This window comes from Lissotriton vulgaris, chromosome 9 (genome assembly GCF_964263255.1).
Source record: "Lissotriton vulgaris chromosome 9, aLisVul1.2, whole genome shotgun sequence".
In the NCBI taxonomy this organism is placed as follows: domain Eukaryota; kingdom Metazoa; phylum Chordata; class Amphibia; order Caudata; family Salamandridae; genus Lissotriton; species Lissotriton vulgaris.
The window spans coordinates 944,236,633-944,258,588 of record NC_141697.1 but is presented as its reverse complement, the minus strand read 5'-3'; the positions used below and the strand labels follow the sequence as shown (position 1 = coordinate 944,258,588).

General features: G+C 45.8%; 1 protein-coding gene across 1 annotated transcript in view; it reads left to right on the top strand.

Moving 5' to 3' along the window:
• The window catches only part of LOC147692587 (RNA-binding protein 6-like), a 1,208,024-nt gene that overhangs the window by 493,410 nt on the left and 692,658 nt on the right, over positions 1–21,956 (top strand). Inside the window, exon 7 of the mRNA XM_086938798.1 lies at positions 956–1,029. Within this exon, the coding sequence (XP_086794924.1) occupies positions 956–1,029 (74 nt within the window). The remainder of the gene's footprint in view (positions 1–955; positions 1,030–21,956) is intronic.

The window sequence follows — 21,956 nt, the reverse complement described above, 5'->3', positions numbered from 1 at the left end:
GCGGCCAATGTTATGATTTAGTTATAGCTGTAGTTTTCTCCGCCCCCACTGGGAGGCGCAAACGGATATACTGATGGCAGGTGAGAGCAATTCGTACTATAATCAACGGTCACCATAAATGTACTTGTATCCCTTTGGCCACACTTCTGAGCCTCTTACTAATTTACAGATATATTATAGGCGAGAACGTTAAGAAGGACGAGTGCGCAAGTTTACTGGTAAGTTTTGTTTTCTTCTAAAGGTAATACACAATAGTTAAAGGTTCGCTCATTTGCGGTCATTTGCGGTCATACTCCTGGTGCATACCAGAAGGAGTTTGTAGTCATGCAAAGAAGTGTACAGTGAACATAGGAGCAATGACCCTGTAGAGTTCTATCTGTGTATCCCGAAAAATCTGTGGGAAAGGATTTGTGTAGTTAATAGCATCCCATCCTTTTGTCCATCTTAAGCGACAAATAAATTACCAGCACTTAAAGGTTTACAAGAAGACAATGTTTATAAAGGGTTTTCATTTCCATCTCCGATATATGTTGCGCATTATTAACATACTGGCTTCTTGCACTTAAATCTATAGACCTGTTGTGATGGTGATCAAAACTCGTTTTAAATAACTCTAACATCCATGTTAGCTCAACTTCTAATGGTCAGCGTCATACTAGCTAAGAGCACGCTTGCAATCTGTCATAAAGCTTTTTTCTCAAACATGTAATGATCACCTTCTGAAAATAGGCTCTAAATGTTGGATCATCCGTTTGTAAGGTTTTATTTTATGTTGTGGGTGGCTGGGGGGTGGATACGTGACCAGGCCTACGATAAGAAATGGCCTGGCTTTGGGAATGGGATGTTAACAGTGGTGGAGATGAGATGAAGAAAGTATTCTTTGAATTGTGGCTTATTTGTATTTTCGTGAGAGGCACTAACACAACTCCCGTCTGTATTTGACTGCTGTCCCCAGGTTACAGCCACGACTCCGTCTGCGTGGAGTTTCCCCTCTTGGAGCAGGCCATCGGATGCATGGAATCCAACCAGGTTGCTTTATACTTCGGTCGAATTCTGCTGGAAAGGATTGTGGATTGTGTCTTTAGGAGAGATCATGTGGCTGGGTGGGACAGATCTCCGAGGGGAGGAGGGGAGACTTTTTGGTGGTTACAGTTATAGATTAGAGACGTGCGAGAACTGGCTCTGTAGGTCTAGGACATCAAGCATCTGTCAATACAACATGCCTACTCAAAGAATTTGGATGAGCTGCTTCGGATATTTTTAAGTGCCTGATTCCAGCTCCTGCTAGTTTCCTTCATGGGAATTGTGTTTGTAAAAGAAGTTGCATGTTTGCAAAAGGTACTTCCATGTTGCGCGTAAGACAAACACTTTTTGGACAGCGCCGCTTATCTTTACTTTTTCATTTAGCTGATTCATCATATAAAAATACAATAGCACCATACAGGTTTTTATGTACTGAGTTTGAGTGTGTGCGTATGCCCTTTTGTGTACATGACACATTCTTGTGAGGCTACTCTTTTTTTGTTTAACTATTTCCCCTCACCAAAGTAGCAGCTGATACTAAATTGTCTGCATGTTTTCTCTGTATACCATTTTGGTTAAAGCAAAGTTCACCCGACAGACGTGAATTCAGCCAGCTGTTTTCTTGATTTCTTGTTGCATTGAAACTTTTCAACACTGATAGCAGTATGCAATGGTATTATAAACGTAGACGAGTAGCTTTTCTGTTGAAATACTAACACGCGTACTTGATCATTCACGAGTCCAAAAAGGATTCCAGATTTGCAATCCTGATCTTCTATACTTTCCAGTGATTGGGGCAACTGTCCATAGAAAAGGATGTTTCTCTAGAAAGATGGCGTATGTTAATCTGGTGGCCTATTTGCTCTCCAAATAGCTATTGTTATCCATGTTTTGTTAGTGTTATCACATCTACACCACTATCACATCTACGCCAGTGATTGCCTAAAACGGAAGACAAATCCAAACTTCTTACATAGTACCCCCACTCTCTAGTCCAGTGCTTTTACTTCTTTTTTTTAATACAAAAAAGACTCACTATTTTATTAATGTTATTTCGAGTAATTGCCTCCTTTTAAAAGAAGAACTTTGGTTCTTGGATGTTTTTTGTTTGGTTGTGTAACTGTTCAACCTAGCTCGTGATTGCATGTAACATGTGTATAAGCGTATTCTTTGCATGTGATGCTCAATTTTGGACCATTGTGTACATATGTTTTATGACTTAAAAGCTTGCATCGATAAAAATGTAGTTTAACCGGTTACTTGCACAAAAGGTAAAGTTCATGCCACTTCTATTTTATTTCATTTCATACAGTAAATCACTTCCTCAGATAACCTTCATGGAGCAGACTAATAAGGATCTGGAAGCCTTAGCAGATGAGTTATTGGCAGATATTTTTCTTCCTGCTTTTTATACTCGTCGCTACTTTTCTCATACCTGACTTCATGCCATCTGGAAATGATGGGCTTCAGGTTTTATTTTTTTCACAATACTGGTTATCTGTTAGAATGTGATGGTCCTCTCTTTATATGGCACATCATGGGTGCATCAGTATGCTACTCAACCAATTAAGAAGGCAAAGTAGTAACTTTTACTATTTGAGTCCCTGCTTGAAAAAACATGGCACTTGCCGCTCCCGGAATTAGGGACCTGTAGCTTTTCTCATGAAGTTGTGAATCTTCATTCTAGTTTGATTCATTTGTACTTTGTCAACTTTTGAGCTCAGTTCTTCATTTGTGCAGATGGTAGCTTATAGTGGACACTGGCGCTCATCTTTGGGGACGGGGACTTATTTTTCACCGTTAGACTTAGTCGCAGAGCCAAGGAGAAAATCCGTGAAAAGTTGACAGTTAAAGACAGGAGAACCTAGACAGAGTAAGAAATTTTAGATGAAAGTGCATCTGCATGAGTGAAATAAAGAGTCCGAGAGAGACTTCTAACTGCGGATTTCTCACCTTTTGAATATTCCCAGTTGTCCGACTGGATCCAGAATCTTTTTCAGCCTTTGCAAACTGTTGCAGAAATGACTTGCAGAGCTTATATAGACCACATTCTCGTCTGATACCATTTCCTTTATATCTGTGCCACTAGATGCTGATCTTTAGCTACTACTTGAATTTTTGAGACAATTTACCTCAAAACATTTTCAGTTTTCAAGGGAAATGTAACCTCCCAAAACGACCGGTTTTAAGCTGTGTTAAACTGTTGTAAACAAATGTCTTTGACGGTTCCTCATCAGGGTTTCCTGTGGTGTTTGGGATAGGGCCACAACTCAAGGGTCTGCATTGACTGCTCATTGAAGGACCATGAAGGCCATGCAAGACTGCGAGCCAGAAACTCTGTTGTCAAGCACTGGAAGAATCCATGGCGAGACCTGGCGAAGGGTCGGTCCCAATCCAGAAGTCGCAGGATTCGATCCATGAGGTCGGTCAACATCATGCTTCAAGTTGGTGGTGGGTGGGGGGGGATAGAAATTCAAGTGGATTCAGCCTCTTCCTGCCAAATAATACTCCTGAGAAGGCTCGAGGGCATCACCATTCATTTCGATCTCGCTTCTGAAGACGTCGGAGCCTATCCCACATCTTGTCCTGGATTAACCAGAGTTTATGGGGCTGTCCGCCACACTAAGGCAGATCATCGAGTTCCAAAAGGCCATACTTTGACTCTTCAGATCCCTGCCGATACCCTGGGGCATGCCAATGGACCCCAAGGTGCAGAGGGGTCTTCCATCTAGGATACCGCAGGTGGGTTGGCCCTTGGTGTCAGTTGGATCGTCTAAAACCACTACTGGGCCTATCCTGGCTCCTGCACTGACTCCGCTTCTGGCACCATGCACCACACAGGTTCTTTGAGCCTCGACGCCGACTCCATGCTGGAGGATGAGGTGCCCATTGTGCTCTCTGACTCAAAGTTGGCACTGCTACGACCTCCACTGAGGCTGTGCTCGATTAGCTGTGAAGCGCAACCTGCCCTCCTCCGCCCCCTTTGACATACCACCTTCCCCCCTTGACATACCACTTCCACAAGTATGTACCCATACAGTACAATCCTTATTTGGTACAGATTCAGGCGTCTATGATGCAGGTATTGAGATAGGTCAATAATACCGCAAGGAAAATTGATATGATGACTTCCATAAAGCCATTGGTATTGACACTTCCTCAGAGTCTGTACTTCTCTCACCCTCATGTCCTGGCACTATGGGCAATGCATCTTTAGCAGTGGTCATGCGTAGCGCATATGAAGTTCTCAACCTCCAGCTTCCCACCTTAGAGGTTAAAACAAATGTCTTGAAGGAAGTGCTCTGGCTAGAACAAACATCTACTGCGCTTCTTCTACCCTTGAATGAGGCACTCACAGATGCTGTCTTAAGGGCCTTGGCCAAACCCTGCTATAGAACCCCAGTCAATCGCCAGAGTGCGAGACGTCACCACCCTGCCCCTGGCGACCCGGTATTTTTGTCTCAGCACCGCTCCCGTCGACGCTGTATGGTGCTAGCGTCCACCACTCCTTTGAACCCGAATGCCTTTCAGACTACTCCCCACCGATAGGGAGTCCAAATGAGTGGATTCCTCTGGAAAAGTGGTATTTTCTTCCTCCAGCTTGGTCCTCAGGTCAGATGTGGCCAGTTACCCGCTGGGTCGTTACTCTTGTTCTTTGGGATGCAGTGGCTCAAGTCCTCCCAGATGTTTCGGAAGACCTCCAAACTGTTCTGACACAAGCCATACAAGACGGTCGTGACGCAGCCAAGTTCTCAATTCTTTGTGGGTTCAGTGCCACAGATTCCATTGGGAAAGCCATTGGTACCAGTGTCCCCATTTGTAGCCATGCCTGGCATGCAATGTTCAGTTGTCCTTTATGAACATGCCCTTTGACAGGACTCACCTCTTTGGAGATGAGGCAGATTCAACTCTGGGGTGGTTCAAAGAGAGCAGGGCCACAGAGCACTCTATGGGCTTATCTGCTCCACTTTGCCAGCTGAAAGAACCCCGTAGTTTGTTTTCATTTTCGGCAGATGTACCCCATATCGCCTGCCACTTAAGCCTCACCAAGGTGCCTAGCCATTTTGTGGCCCCCACAGGCAAAATAAGTGCAACCCTCGACCCACTGCTCTGCCTGAATCCCCGCCTTCAACCCTTAGTGGAGCACAGCCACACGGTTCTAAGCAGGATCCAACCATTCTTGCCAGGTTGGGAGACCAGACCATTAGACAGGTGGGTGTCAGATAGTTCAGAAGGTATTCACCTTACCCTTCATTGCCACTCCAACTCACCTTCTGCCATTCATGGAACGACTGACAGGACCGTCTGTCAGGTTTATGCCAAGAAGTGCAAGTCCTTTTGGCTAAATGGGCTATCAAGAGGGTGCAGAAGTGAGATGCAATTGTTATCCCTGCTACCTTCTGGTGCCAAAGGATGCCGTTCCACTCCAGAATTTTGGATATGCACCCTTTCAATGCCTTCCTCCAGAAGGACAAATTGAAAATGCTTACACGGGCCCAGGACTTGCCTGTCCTCGACCCTGGGGACTGGATAATGGCATTTGATCTGCAGGACGCCAATTTCCATAAATGGTATGCAGTTCCTGACAGATGAAAGAGAAGAGGAGGTTGGGGGCTACCTGTAGAAACAGATCAGGGGACCTGATACCTCAGGAGCAAGGGCCCTCACACACCCTTAGGGGTGTCATGCTTCATCATCGGGCAGCACCTCGTTGGGCCTGCGCTGCAATGCCCAGCAGGCCGCACGAGGGCTCTTGCTGGAATTCTTGTATTTTTTTTCCGACGTGAAGAGTGAGGTGTGGTGTAGGTGTGATAATATGGGTAGACTGGTGTAAAGATGACCTAAAAATAACTAAGGATTCCCCAAAGCAATTTTTATACATATGTCTCCTTGTTATGATTAAAAACAATAGCTGGCTAGAATTGGATACAATGGTCCAATCAAGCACAAGGTGATGTTTAAAAGAAGGTCAACATGTTTCTTGCCTATTTACTGTCAGAAGAGATCATGGCAATTCCTCAGGACAGATGTCCTAATTTATGTGGGTGTGGGTCGGTAAAAAGTGTCTGAATTAGACCGTACTCCTCAACAGTCACACTAGTATGTAGTATAACTTCAGGATAAAATCGACATAGAGAAATAAATAAAGCAAAATAAGTCTACAAAACAAACAGAGTAGCATTCTGTACAATACGGACAGGTGCAGGCATAGGTTGTGTCCACCCTAAGAGTGCAAGTGTAGAATGTCCTAGTTTAAATATGATTTCAGCAAAGGTAACACCCACCGACAAACAGACATGTAACACACAGCATAAGCCCAGCTGTATTGTTGGGGGACAGAAGAGGAGGCAAGTAAATAGTCACTCTGGCTAAAAGTGGGTGTTCCATTTCTGCTTTGGTCTCTTTGATCCCTGGATTTCCAAAGCTTGGGAGCCCTCTGCTTTTGTAAGACAGTTATTCTACATTCACAGGGCATTGAGTAGCATATTGGATGTTGTCCTTATTAACTATATGCATGCATAGTTTCACATTGGTGCAGACTTTCTTGTAATTTGCAACCCATGCCTTGATCCAATACCTACCTTGGTCCTCATGCTGTGAAGTCTCCTGTGATATAGTTTAATTTTGTTATGTTACGTCCGTGTCTTTGGTTTCTTTGCTGGCTCTTGTAGACCCAGTTGAGACCCTGTCATGGTCCTTCAAATTTGCTTCAGTCCTCTTGTTTAGATTTCCTCTTTATCCAGATCTGGAGGTGTTAATGTTAATGTTAATGTTAGGCACACTTTTAGAGCGCACGGCTACCCCAAAGGGTGTCCCGGCGCTTTAGCAAAGAGGCCCCTAGAAACAGAAACACCAAAAGGTAAGCAAACTGCAGAAACGCGGGTTACTAGGTGAAGAGCAGAGTCTTCAGCTCCTTCCTGAAGGCCAAGAGATTATTTGCTTTCCGGAGGGAAAGAGGGAGTGCATTCCACAGGCAAGCTGTTACGTGTTGGAAGGAGCGACCTCCCATCCGCACACGTTTGACCACAGGCACCTCCATTTTGGCCAGGTCCGCCGACCGCAGAGACCTCCGTGGCACATAGAAAGCAGTGCGCTTCCTCAGGTAGAAAGGGCCGGTCGCATGGAGAGCTTTAAACGCCAATGTGAGGAGTTTAAATTTAATTCTCTCCGCGATTGGTAGCCAGTGAAGCCTGGCTAGGAGCGCTGAGGCTCTTGCTCTCCTCGGCAGGCCATAGATGGCTCTGGCCGCCGAATTCTGTATGACCTGCAACCTAGATAACAAATATTTAGGTAGGCCCGCGAAGAGCGCATTTGCATAGTCCAGGCGTGATCCCACCAACGCCTGAACTATATTCCTGCGGTACTGCAAAGAAAGCAGGGGCAGAAATTTTCTAAGCATCTTGAGGATGCTGAAGCATTTCCCTGCAAGTCCCAGGATGTGGGGACGAAAAGACAGATCAACGTCGAACACCACTCCGAGATTTTTTACCTGAGCTGATGGAGCCTCAGGGGGGAACATGTCCTGGGGCCACCACGACTTCCAGTCCGGGTCTGGGGCACAGCCAAAGAAGAGCAGCTCAGACTTGTCTGAGTTGCATTTCAGGCTGTGCCGCTGAAACCACGCAAAGACTGCGCTCAGACAGTCCTTAATTCTGCCGCCGTTGAAGACCTCACCCTTCCTGCAAGTGAACAAAAGCTGGGTGTCATCAGCGTATGAGATGACCCGGGCCCCGAACGCCTCCGCTACCTCCGCTAGAGGGGCCATGTATATGTTATGGATACTTCATTACATATATTGCGTTAAGTTAGCATGAGTGTATTACATGTTTAAACAGCCGTTTTGCCTTCAGGCTTCAGTTTTGCACACGACACGTACTTGTTGTTGTAGCTTTCAGCCTAGAAGTGGTGAGGTGTTTTATTTGAGAATAATATGTTATTCCTATGCTATCAGCTTTGCCTTGTACACTTGGTACAACTGTCTGCACACTGAGAGCTGCACACTCTAAGATTAACCTAACACAAGGTTGCTGGGAAGTCTGATCCTCGCACCACATTAGACATTAGACATAACACAAATAATGTTGATGCCAACATTTTGGGCTCTACTCGGGTTTAAGATAGAGTTACACGGAATGAACGCACACACTTGGTGCTGCGCATGAAGAGAGCTGGTAGCTGCTGATGTGAACTGCTCCTACTGACATTGAGAGGTATGGGGTCGCCCTGCTAAAGCCCGAATGAGACCTTCTTAGATATAATATAATATGCTAGATAGGGTGCGCGAAATATAGGTGATATAGATTTCTATAGAAACTGCATTATAACATGCTAGCACCTTTTGCTTACTATGGATTAGTGACTATGCTGCTGACTCTGATTTTTATAATCTGCATTTTGGTATTATACAAGATACTGCGTTTGAGAACTTTGCATTGAATAATAAATATTTCAAACTTGCACTTGTGTTCTTTGACTCTCAGTTTTGGTTTGAAATGATTATATAACGAAAGAGTGTTCATGTGTTCCACGACTCCTGAGGTATTCTAAAGATCATGTTCTGGTTTGTCTAATACATGTATCATTCCATAATGATCCATGAGACACTGTAGCTAGCTAGGTAACTAGATTTCTGACACTGAGATGAGTTTTTGGATCATCCTAACTCACTAAGGTTCTAGATCTCTATGCACAGTTCTGTGGGAGAACGGAAACCATGCTACATGGCGCCCAACGGATTGGTTGGCCGTATTTCATGACACTCGAGTAGTATATCATTCAGACCTTGACACCTTCATTCCCGTTTCCGGAAAACGGTGGTGTCGGAAAAACCTACCTGTTGATATGATAGGTATTTTCAAGCTTGAATTCTTCTAAAAACGGTTTCTTTGAATTACTACCCAGTTGTGCTACAAACTGTTCTTAGTCTGGTCTTTAATCTTCCTGTGCTAACATGGCAGTGGAAATAGCGCAGCATAGCCGAGTCGCGGTTCGCGATCACTTGCGGGGATATAATGTACCCGCTGAAGGCTTAGCTGTGATTCTGGTTGTGAGTGCGGAACATGCGTACCCGTACGAATTGTTTTATTCCTGGGTGACATTTCCGGAAGTAGACGCTAATTCGGGTGTCTATCACACATACACTGCCTCAGCAGTACCGGCAGCTTATGCTCCGTACAGGGCACTGGAAGTACCTATTGACGCTTGGCAGTACGGTGTTTGGTTTGGTGGCGCCCTACCCCATTCTTTGAACGCTACGAGGTTAGGTCCTTTGTCCATTCCGGGCACAAATTGGCCCGCCTTGGGTGGATTTACTCCTCATCCTAATCGCGCCACGTGTAACGTAGCCGACCTGAGACGTCTACATGAGGTCTCGGTTGAAGTGATTAGAGCGCTTGTTCATTACATTAGTCGTAATATTCAAGGCGCAGCCCCCGCAGGTGCGCAGCTTCGAGCAGAACAGGCTGGTTTGAAAATCAGTCCTGTCTTGGTGAATTCCATTATGGGCAGAAAGCCAGATAGTACGGATGAATTTCCTTACTGGCTAGCCGAGAAATTCGACCAGTTAGAGGCTGTGTTTCCTAATACGACTCCGAGTGAAAAACACCGGATTCTTACGCTTAGTTTACCGAAGGAAATAGCCCCGGACCTTGCTGACTGTGAGACATGGGGTAAGACTTTTGCAGCGGTTTACTCGAGGTGCTTTGGCACACCGTCAGTTTCGAACCTGTCTGCGATCCTCAAGCGTGTTCAGGATGATCACGGACCTGAGTCGGCGGTTGAGTTGGGTATGCGCCTGAACGGTTCATTTGAGACAGTTTGCGGTATTATCCTTGCCAATGTAAAAGGGGATGCAATGAACTTTCAGGTGGCCAATGGTCTGGCGTTAGTACCCGATGCCGAGAAACCCCGTCAGCTGGCAAAAATAATTGTGGCGGCTTATAAAACGGTTGGCCGCAATTCAAGGGGTGCGAAAGTTTTTCTGGAAAAAGAAAAGAAGCAACCCCAGGGGCAGTCTTCGGAAACAGGTGGACAGCCCAAGTCCAAGAAACAAACTTGGCCGAAAAAGCAGAATAGGGGTAAACAACAGCAACAACAGACACAGGTCTCTAGTCCGACACCTTCGCCACCTGCGCAGTCTGAGCGAGTTTATGAATTGCGCGATCGCGCTACGATTAAATCGCCTGACAGATATCAGGCAACGGACCAACGCTCTCCTCGTTCCTTTCAGGACTCATCGGCTCCGTCAACCGGTGGTGGAGGGGGCGGCAGGGGCAGGGGTGGTCAGCAAGGACGTGGCCAGCCCCGCACGCGAAGTGAAGGGGACAAGCGGGACGACTCTACGCCAAAGAGACCGCAGTTTGCCAAGAAGAAAGTCGCTGCCTTAACGGCGCATCGATATGCCCCAGATAGTGAGAACGCGGCTTCGGAATCTGACGTGGGCTCTGACCTTGCTGGACAGCGCGGCGGAGATTACCATAGTGAGAGAGGCCCTCCGTCCACTGTTGAAGGTGACAGCGACTGACACTTATGTTGTAATCGAAACAGCTGATACACATGTTGCTCCCCCTGAAAGGCTTTTTGAAATTGTCCTATTAATTGAAGGTGACATGCAGCGAACTGTAAAAGGGGTATTTTGGGAAAATCTTTCGGATACGTATGACATTTTGCTTTCGGAGGCTGACTGGCCCCCACCTTTTGTTCTCGCAGCTCCGCGAGGGGAGGAGGTAATCCTCCCCAGTTTCGCGCACACTGTACCGAGAGTGGAAGCGCTGCATTTTGCAGAAGAGTGGGCTCTGGCGCTTGCGCCGGCTGTGTACCGAAATCAGTGTGGCTGGGATAAATTGTCCCCTAGCCATGAGATTCCATTACGGTCACAGCCTCAGCCACAACCCCAGTACCCCATACGGCGTGAAGCTAAAGCTTCGGTCGCGGCTATCCTTGAACAATTGGAATATCAAGGTGTAATTGAAACGTGTGTGTCACCAATGAATAATCCCCTTTTTACTGTTAACAAGCCGGACGGCTCATATCGTCTAGTTTTGGATTACCGGCATTTGAACTCGCATTGCCGTAACTGTGCAGTACAGAATACTCACGGCTCTGCCCTAGTGAATAGTCTTGAGCGTAAACGGTTCAAAACCACGCTTGACATTTCCAATGGTTTTTATGCACATAGATTAGATGGTCTAAGTTCCCAATGGACCAGTTTTACATGCGGCGGCGTACAAAAAAAAAGTTTAAACGACTCCCAATGGGATACAAAAATAGTCCTGGAGTGTTTTCCGCACGCATTGTCTCTCTTTTGGAGAGTTTCGACCCAGTTGCATGTTCATATGTGGATGACATTTATCTCACAGACGACGAGCTTTGGGTGCATCTGTGTCGAGTAAACAGCATAATTTGTAACTTTGCAGACATGGGTTACAAGTTTAACTTTGCTAAATCACACATTGCAGAGTACACAGTGTTGTTTCTAGGTTATGAACTTAACCATGAAGGAAAGGGATTGGCTCCTCACTTCCTGGAGAAGTGCGCGCAGTTGCGCTCTCCGACAACACTGAAAAAATTACAGTCTTTACTGGGTTTTTTAAATTTCGGGAGGACATACATTCCGGAATATGCCCAGCGTATCAAGCCTTTATATGCCTTGGTACAACCATCTTTTTCCAAATCATGCTGGCTGCCTGAGCATTCAGCCATTCTGCAGTCTTTGCAGGCTGATTTGCTCACTTCTGACTACTTACAGACCCGTGATAACCGGACCAACCTGGTGATAAGAATAATCCCTGGGACGGTGGGTTTCACGTACCTGACTTTTAATGAGGGGGATACTGTACCTATTGCTTACAAATCACACTTGTACACTTCGGCTGAACTGCGTTTTTCCACTGTGGAGAAAGTGTTAACGGCTGTGCAGATGGCAATTCTTAAGGAACGTGCCCTGTCGCAGGGAAAGCGCATGTTGGTTGTTACCCCGTGTCCTGCCTTGGAGGCGGTCACGAAAGCCAGTGTACCTAATTCTAAAGCTTTGCACCCTCGGTGGATTCAGTGGGCTACTTCCTTGACATCTCAGGATGTCACGTTTATTTTTGACGCCGCTTTACGGTCGCAGGAGTATTTACAGTATGAATTTGTTCATCCTGCTCCTTTAGCAATGCGGCCGTTGGAGGATTTCCACTGTATCATTTACACGGATGGTTCGGCACAGGTTGCGCATGGCTCTAAACATGCCTACGTTTCCGCTTGCGCCATTGTGGTCGGTGCCATGGTGAACGATGAGTTCAAGTCCAGTGTCGTGCACACGCAGACACTTGGAGACTGCACCGCACAATTAGCAGAGCTCCGTGCTCTTATGCTTGCATTGGAGTACGCAGATCCTAGTGTGACAACTTTAATCGTAAGTGATTCTTACTACTGTGTCCAGTCTTACAATGAGAACTTGTTCTTTTGGATTCAGAATGATTTTCGTGATTCCAAAGGTAGCACAATAAAACATAAAATGATCTGGGTCCGAGTGGCGGAACTTAAAGAAAAGCTGCCGCTCGTGTTTGTAATTCATACTCTCGGCCACCAGCGCGTGGGAGTCCACGCTGTTGGCAATTCGCTTGCTGATGAGGCAGCGAAGTCTGCGGTATCAAAATACTTAGTTGCAGCGGTCACGAGGTCCAAGAGCAAAATAGATGACGACATCTTGGCGGCTGTTGCTGCCACGGCGAAGGGAGGTAAATATCCTGCGGGGTTCCCTTCGAAATACACATACCACTTAAGTCCCGATAAGGTTCCTTATGTGAAAATTCCTGAAGTTGGAGAGCGTCTGATTCCCAACTCGGATCGCAGAGCTTCTCTGATTACAGCGGCTCATGAAGGTGTGGCGTCTGCGCATGCGGGCGTCTCAGCCACTGTATCACAGCTACAACAGAGGTTCTGGTGGCGGGGACTGTACAAACAGACGCGCGATTATGTCCTTTTGTGTGACATTTGTCAGCAGATTAAGCCTTCTACTGCTGCGCGTCCGCCTCAGACAAAGTTGTACATTTCTAATAAACCGCTTGGTTGTGTTTATTTGGATCACTGCGGTCCTTTCTCTTCTGATACTGCGTATAAATACATCTTAGTAGCAGTTGACTCATGCACACGCTTTGTGTGGTTATGGCCGCATCGCAGCGCTGATTCACGGACTGTCATTAAGGATTTGCGTGTCTTTGTGGGAATCTTTGCTTGTGGTGCTTTCCATTCGGACCAGGGTCCGGCTTTCGCCTCTAAGGCGTATAAGGATGCTATGGTTTCGTTGGGAGTACAGGTGAAGTTTTCAAGCCCCTACAGGCCTGAGGGCAATTCTGTGGTAGAAAGAATGAACCGCGACTTAAAGCAATCTTTGACAGCCCGAGTTATAGGCACTGGTAGAAACTGGCTGACCCACCTCTATGGCGTGCAGCGTGCGTTTAATAATCTCCCTAGAAGGTCTCTGGGTGGGCGGACCCCATACGAAATGCTCTTTGGTATCAAGATGTACGTCCCTGACCTTGATGGTGCAGACTGCCAGGCCCAGGCCGCGGCCTTTGACGTAGATGAACATTGCAATGTTTTACAGGATCTACAAAAGACCAGAGACAGTCTTGCAAAGGAACACTTGCCCTCCACGTCGGATGATGCGTTGCAGATCCCGGTAGTTGGCTGGCTACCCCAAGTTGGAGAACTGGTTCGAGAGAAGATCGATAACAAAAAGGAATTTGGTCCCTCATATCGAGCGCCAGTTCGGGTCCTTGGAGTGAAGGGCACAAGAACAGTCATTTTACCACCACTTCCAGGTCGTAAAGAAAACAGATTTATTTCTATTGACAATGTCAAGACACACAGGGTGGCCGATTCTTCATAGCATGACACCGGCTGTATCCTGTCCTTCCATGGTGAGGCACTCTGTGCTGGCTATTACATCCGGTGCAGATCAGGAGGTGTCCCTCGAGATGCCTGCCATATCAAGTCCTTTATTAAATACTATTCCTGTTACTAACATTGATGAGGTGACCTATGCAGATCCTGCTGATTTATCCATGTCCGATTTACATGCACGTTTGGCTAACCAGTCCAGATTCTCTTTTGACTCTGTTTCGGAACTTTCAAGGAAACCATCAACTATTGCAAAATATGCCACGTTGTTTAAAAAACATTTTTTAATTCCGCCTTGGACATACGTTTGGCTGATACTATTTTCGTTTTATCTTTTTATGTCAATAGGTTTTGTGTTTTATTTTTTCCGCCTGATTGATGGCCATTATGTGAAAGAAAGAACAGGAATTCGGTACCTTAATGGAACATTGGCCCCTCACTCCTCCTCGCATTCAGCACACAGACTAAAGAGAGACTTACATTCAGTACAAATTACTGCTTGGCCTGTCCTTGATGGGATTGTGTGGGATGCGGTTAGGTTTCAGATACATGGCCCCACAGAAGTTATTAATGTTCCTAATGTGCTTAGAGTAAACATGGGAGATGTGATTAAGCAAAATATTCGTTCTGATGATTGGGATCTTCAGGCAGTAGAAGCATTGTTCTCTGATTTGAAATATTATGCGGCCTTTGATGATGAGGATTTGTATTTAGATTCTGTCAATTATGGTGATTTATTTTGTTACCAACATTATGGAAATCATTTCTTGCACAAGACAAGTTCCAGGCGGGTTCCTGTGAATTACACTCAGTGGGAACATTGCCCTGCTCCTTTACAGGGGAGCTCAAGTACTTTTTTGGGAAAATACTCTTACTTTACAGATTTTAATCAATCAAATCCTGAGTCTTTTTACTTCAAGGTGAAACAGAAATCAATGCCAAAAGTTAGACTGACTGACACAAAATTGTTGTATTCAAAGTCCTTTCTAGAAAGGTTATCTGTGGATGGCTATGAGTTATGGAAGGATGTTATTGACCTTAAATCGGTTTGGGGTACCAAAGATTGGCAGGTACAAGGCACTGAGGCTTTGCATCGTGCATGTCTCATCCCAAATCACATGTTGTTTTTAAATTCGACTATTTCCCAAACAACGTGTTTTGGATTGGCTACATCTAAAAAATTAAATACCCCTACTATCCCTGATTTGGAAGAATATTCAGGTTGGAGTAATTTCACTACCTTGTCCATAAATCAGATACAAGCTCTTTTGCAAAATTCCTCCTTTAATATTTCCAGTTTTGATCCGGATGGGTGGCTTTTATGGCAAAGAAGCTCTGATTCTTGCCAAAGTCGTTTTTTGGGTTTGTCTGAGGGTTTTACACACATCAGGCCAGATCCCAGGTTTGACCAAGATCACACTGTTACAACTTATTCAGTAGGCAAATTGTGTCAGAACTGGTTACAACATTCCACTTTAGCTGCAGTTAAACTGCATTTGTCCCAGTTGAATGAAAACATAGAGTTAAATGATTTTATAAAAGGCCCAACTATGGGTAGGTCTAAACGCTTTATTTATGCTATTTACAATGAAATTTGGAAATTTTCAAGAGTCGAAGCAGCTAAACGCCTGAGGGCTATTGATCAAGCCAATTTGGAAAAAGTGCTTGCAGTGGTCGACAATAGTATTAACACGCTTTCTTCCAGAATTTACACATTGGATAATATTGTTTCTTCTGTTGTTGATATTGTACATGATGAAGTGTCCACGTTATACCATGGTCAAAATCAATTACGTTCTGTAATGCAGTTTGCCTGGACTCTACAGACAATTAAGGCTGGTCGAGTTCCCTGGACCTCATTGAACGTTTCATCACTTTTTGCCCCTTTTAATCTTACTGATAAACAGCGCATGCTTTCAATGCGTGATGCATCGTTTTCTATGTTACATATTGAGAAGCTAGAATCCTTACCTTTTTCTGTTGCTGAAACCACCACTGCCACGTGGCTTATTCATGGTTTAATTACATTACCATTTCCCTTATATAAATTTACTAACTGTATGCGGTATATTGCTATAGGACGATATGAGCCACTAGGCAATGCATTCCTACATGAGGCATGGTCATTACCATACACATACAGATGTCTGAAAGATGGAAAAGAAGTGAATCTTAATGGTGAGGAATGCACACAGTCACCTGACCATTCATTAATATGCAGACACATTCAGTTACACGGTTCTTGTAATCAGGACCGCCCAAATTTAGCATGTGTTTTAAAAGGCACTCCAGTTCCAGCAGTAGTGCCCACATTTACATTATTAGCTAATGGTAGTTATTTGCTTTTAAACAACGAATTATGTTGTGGTTTATTAATTGGTGTGGCTTATATAGTTACTGTATCAGAGCGTGTAGTGTGCTGCAAGAATGTTCTATACCCACCCACGCATGGCTCTTCAGATGTCTCCATCTGGCCTCGGATCCCAACCTTGGAAGCGAAATTCAATGGTTTAAGCAGAATAAGGGCTCTTTTGTCTCAAAAACAAGTGACCCTGAGTTCGGCCCGGGAAACTTATGTCCTTCACATAGCTAACACCCGCACAGAGGTGCAGGCGCTTTTAAACACTGATTTGCCATTTCATTTCTGCGAGCTGGTACACCAGATTTTTAATGCTTCTTCAACGACTGGGCTGGCACATTTTTTTAAACTAGTAAGCAGTGGCCTCGTGACTACGTTTGAAAAAGTTTTTGGTATCATTCCCACGTTTTTCCACACTATTTTTGGGAGTTTGTTTGGTGGAATACCTGTATTGCTGGCTGTGGCCGCAGGCTTTCTGTTGGTGTTTTTCTTCATAAAACATGGATGCCCATCCTGCGCAAGACGCCGTTCAACGCCTCCTGACACTGTGCCGTAATCGGATGCTCAATTACTATGGAACTTTGCCGCTTGCAGCATTAAGCACGGCCTATAGATTGTCATTTCGGTTCACCGACTTCACGTGTGTCCAACCTGTGTTTCACTGCCTAAACTGTGAGTTCGATTGGGCCATTGATTTGTGCCTATGCTTGAGGACTGCTCCTGACGTCGATTTTGATCAGCTAATGCGTCCCGTTGTGGCTCACGAGCTGATCTGTTCTGGCGAGAGAGTTATGGCCTTGGCAGCGATAAATGGAGTTCTGGGCCAATGGGAGATCTCTGCAGCGGCGAATGCCTTTCTGACACACAGCGTTCTGGTGAACCCACCGAGTTGTCCTCTGACGTTGCAGGAGGATCCGATGCTGGAGGAGCACGTATGTTCTTTCCCATTGCTAAATTGGATGGCTGAACTATTTTCGGATGATGGCAGTGATTTCATACTGGAGGCTGTTGCAACTTTCTTTGCATATACTTTCCAATCGTGAGATGCCTGGAAGGAATGCTTTGTTGTGAAATATAACTTTCCCCTCGCTGAATTGGAGGGATGGACTATGTTCAGCTGATGGAGAGTTCGCTCACGTGATGTTGCTGGAGATAACGTCTAAGTGGCACATGACTTTGGATATCGGATGAGTGCCTTGGTTTTTTCTCTTACAAACATTTGAAAGGATGCGACCTGGTCATACATTTCATAATTTTTTGAACCAGGCGGAAGACTTTTGGTTCAAGACTTTTGATATTTTTTAGATTTGATGCCACTATAGGCATTCATACATATTCATTCATACATATTCATTCATACATATTTTTAGCTTATTTGAGCTCAAAACTATTGAATTTTTCATTTCAAATTGTGTATCTGATTTAGTATTGCCTTTTCCCTTATGATTGGCGGTGCTCGGACCAATGGGGGGGTGTCATATGGATACTTCATTACATATATTGCGTTAAGTTAGCATGAGTGTATTACATGTTTAAACAGCCGTTTTGCCTTCAGGCTTCAGTTTTGCACACGACACGTACTTGTTGTTGTAGCTTTCAGCCTAGAAGTGGTGAGGTGTTTTATTTGAGAATAATATGTTATTCCTATGCTATCAGCTTTGCCTTGTACACTTGGTACAACTGTCTGCACACTGAGAGCTGCACACTCTAAGATTAACCTAACACAAGGTTGCTGGGAAGTCTGATCCTCGCACCACATTAGACATTAGACATAACACAAATAATGTTGATGCCAACATTTTGGGCTCTACTCGGGTTTAAGATAGAGTTACACGGAATGAACGCACACACTTGGTGCTGCGCATGAAGAGAGCTGGTAGCTGCTGATGTGAACTGCTCCTACTGACATTGAGAGGTATGGGGTCGCCCTGCTAAAGCCCGAATGAGACCTTCTTAGATATAATATAATATGCTAGATAGGGTGCGCGAAATATAGGTGATATAGATTTCTATAGAAACTGCATTATAACATGCTAGCACCTTTTGCTTACTATGGATTAGTGACTATGCTGCTGACTCTGATTTTTATAATCTGCATTTTGGTATTATACAAGATACTGCGTTTGAGAACTTTGCATTGAATAATAAATATTTCAAACTTGCACTTGTGTTCTTTGACTCTCAGTTTTGGTTTGAAATGATTATATAACGAAAGAGTGTTCATGTGTTCCACGACTCCTGAGGTATTCTAAAGATCATGTTCTGGTTTGTCTAATACATGTATCATTCCATAATGATCCATGAGACACTGTAGCTAGCTAGGTAACTAGATTTCTGACACTGAGATGAGTTTTTGGATCATCCTAACTCACTAAGGTTCTAGATCTCTATGCACAGTTCTGTGGGAGAACGGAAACCCTGCTACAGGGGCACAGCCAAAGAAGAGCAGCTCAGACTTGTCTGAGTTGCATTTCAGGCTGTGCCGCTGAAACCACGCAAAGACTGCGCTCAGACAGTCCTTAATTCTGCCGCCGTTGAAGACCTCACCCTTCCTGCAAGTGAACAAAAGCTGGGTGTCATCAGCGTATGAGATGACCCGGGCCCCGAACGCCTCCGCTACCTCCGCTAGAGGGGCCATGTATATGTTGAAAATGGTGGGGCTCAAGATAGATCCTTGAGGCACCCCCACCTCCAGCGCAGGCATTTCCGCCGAGAACGGCGGAGCCCAGATCACCTGTCGGCGGTCGGCAAGAAAGGATTGAAACCAGTCCAACACCGTCCCTCGCAGACCAATCTCCCTGAGTCTTGAGAGAAGGCCTGCGTGTGGGACGGTGTCGAACGCCGCCGAAAGGTCCAACATGACCAACATCGCCCGTCCCCCCTGATCGAGTGTCTCCCTGATGGTGTCCGTGACTTCTACCAGAGCGGTCTCCGTGCTATAATTTGCACGAAAGCCGGACTGGGAGTCATGCAACAAATTGTTGTTTTCAATAAAGGTGGAAAGAGTGAGCTGAACATGTTTTTCCAACACCTTCGCCAAAGCAGGGAGGAGGGAGATCGGACGATAGTTAGCCCATTGCAGGGGGTCTAACAGAGGCTTCTTGATCAACGGCAGGATGAGTGCATGTTTCCACTGTCGTGGGACAACCCCCGAGCTCAATGAGAGATTCAGCAGGGGGTTCAGCAAGCTGTTCAACGCTGAGGCCACCCTGCCCAGGCATTTCGCCGGACAGGCGTCCAGTGGCGAGCCAGATTTCAGCCGGGATAGCAACTCCAGCGACGTTTCGCAGGACAGCTGAGGAAAAACAGATAATGTGGGCCCAGAGTCATCCCTACAGGGGTCTAAAAAGGCGTCAGCCATACGGGAGTCCACCGATGGAAAGGTGGCCTGAATCTTTAGGATTTTGGTCACAAAAAAGTCGGCCAACTGTTTAATCCATTCCTCCGTATGTGAGTGAACAGGGGTGGCTACAACTGGGTTCACAAACTCCTTCACAATTCTAAAGAGTTCTCGGCTGACATTATCAGCCTTGTCGATTCTCTGTTCAAGATAACTCTTTTTTGCTGAGGCAATCTGTTTATAGTACGCCTTTATCGCGTCTCTGTATTTCGTTTTCTCCACCGGCTCATAATTGCGCCGCCAGCGCCTTTCCAGCTTCTTACATTCTTGACGCATTATGCGAAGAGTGGAGGAAAACCAAGGGGCTGAGTTAAGATCAGGGGCGGTTTTAGCAGCCCTCAAAGGGGCCAGCTCCTCGAATCTTGCCTGCATCCAATTCTGGACCAGGATTAAATCGGCTTCCAGAACCCCGGTCAGTTGGCACGGGTATTGGCCAAGAGCATTGGAGAGCATTTCAGCTGTCACAAGATGGAAAGCTCTGGACTGCCGGGACCCTACCTTAAGAGCCCTTTGGCTAGCTTTAGAATCAAGAATTAAGGCAAAGTTTAGCAGATAATGATCTGACCAAAGGACCGGGAGTGGAGGGGACGCCTCAATAGGCCTAGAGGAAAATATGACATCCAACGTGTGGCCTTTCACATGAGTGGGGCTGTGAATAAAAGGGGCTAGCCCTAACATCGCCGTGATATCACGAAGTTTGTCGGCATCAGCGTCAGTAAGACAATCCATATGAAGGTTTAGATCGCCTAGTAGCATGCAATGCGCAGAGCGCATGCATGGTACAGAAAGGGCCGACTGCAGATCCTCAAAAAAGGACCCAATAGGACCAGGAGGTCTGTAGAGGAGAATGCCAGTACAGGTCTGGGACGCCGATAAGTGGAGCGTAAAACCTAAGGCTTCACAGCCGGCAATGTTGTCCACCGCAAAGGAGGAACAAACGAAAGCCTTGTCCACTATCAGAGCCACCCCGCCACCTCTTCCCTCCGTTCTATCCCTCCTTAAAATGGTATAGTTGGGCGGAACGGCACAGGCAATGTCAGGTACCGAACCCACTCCCAACCAAGTCTCAGTTAAAAATAAGCAGGAGATCTTGGACTGCGTGAGATGATCCCAAATATCTAAGGTGTGACGAGGAAGGGACCTGGTGTTAAGCAGCGCGCAGTGGCAATGTTGGGGAGGGGTAGGATGAGCACAGGTAGGTGGTCCTGTTGAGTGCCAGTTGCACACGGGGCAACCTTTGCCTAAGCGGCGGCCACCAGGGAAAAGAACCGGACAGGCCGAGCAAGAGGGACGCAAGGCATACAAGGTGGCAGCACTGTACACCAACATCCCCAAGCTACAAGGAGGCAACCTGTAGGCAAGCAAGCTACAAGCGCCGACAGCCAGAGTCCAGCCCCGTCCGCCTCCGAGACGCGGACGAGCGCAGACGGGCAGGACTCTGGCACGACTCAGGCGCAGGGAAGGCGCTCCGCTGCGCGTTACCGCTGCGCGCTACCAGCGAGCATTAAATAGCGTCGTCTCGGCGTCCCAGGTGACCTGGACGCTCAAAGATGGCGCTCGCGCTTCCTCCCAACGCAAAATGGCGCTCAAACCCACCGCCTCCCGGAAACCCGGGTGTCTGATCAATGGAAAGAAGCTGCAGAAAAAAAGCCATGTCCCAATGGTGATTTTTCTTTGGATCAGACATTGTGTTATTAGCTTCATGACTGCCAGGTGCTCCGGCACCTACTCAGCCCTTTACAGGTAGTCCAAAGTCTTCAATCTCAAGCTAGCTCAGTGAAGTATTGTCACCTATTCCCCCATGAAGAAAAAACACTATTCACTTAATTCATTTAAGGTGCTCCGTCAATGCAAGATGGGTTTAGTAATAGTATACCCTTTCAGTAATGCTGCCTAGACCAATCGCTACGCTTTCTGATTAAATATGAGGCTCCCCTTATACAGAATTAGATAGGCTGTCTCCTGGATTTCAAAACGTCGCAGATCAATGTTTTCAACAAGCTAGAATAGCTAATGACAAAATGACAGTTTCAATTGACAAAATGTAAGCATTGCCAGTGAGAAAATTGTTTTTGTTTTACTCATGCTGTCAACGCACAGCTGTATTATTGGCACTTTTAGAGTAGACAAGCTATAATTTCCAACCCTATCCCCATCTCTGCATATTGTTCCCTGCGTACAACAACATGTTAAATGCATGAGACTATTGTCCATCTCCATTTTGGATCACCACCCTTTCAGCAGATTCCTTTTGTTTATGTTCCTAACTCATTGTTTTTACACAAC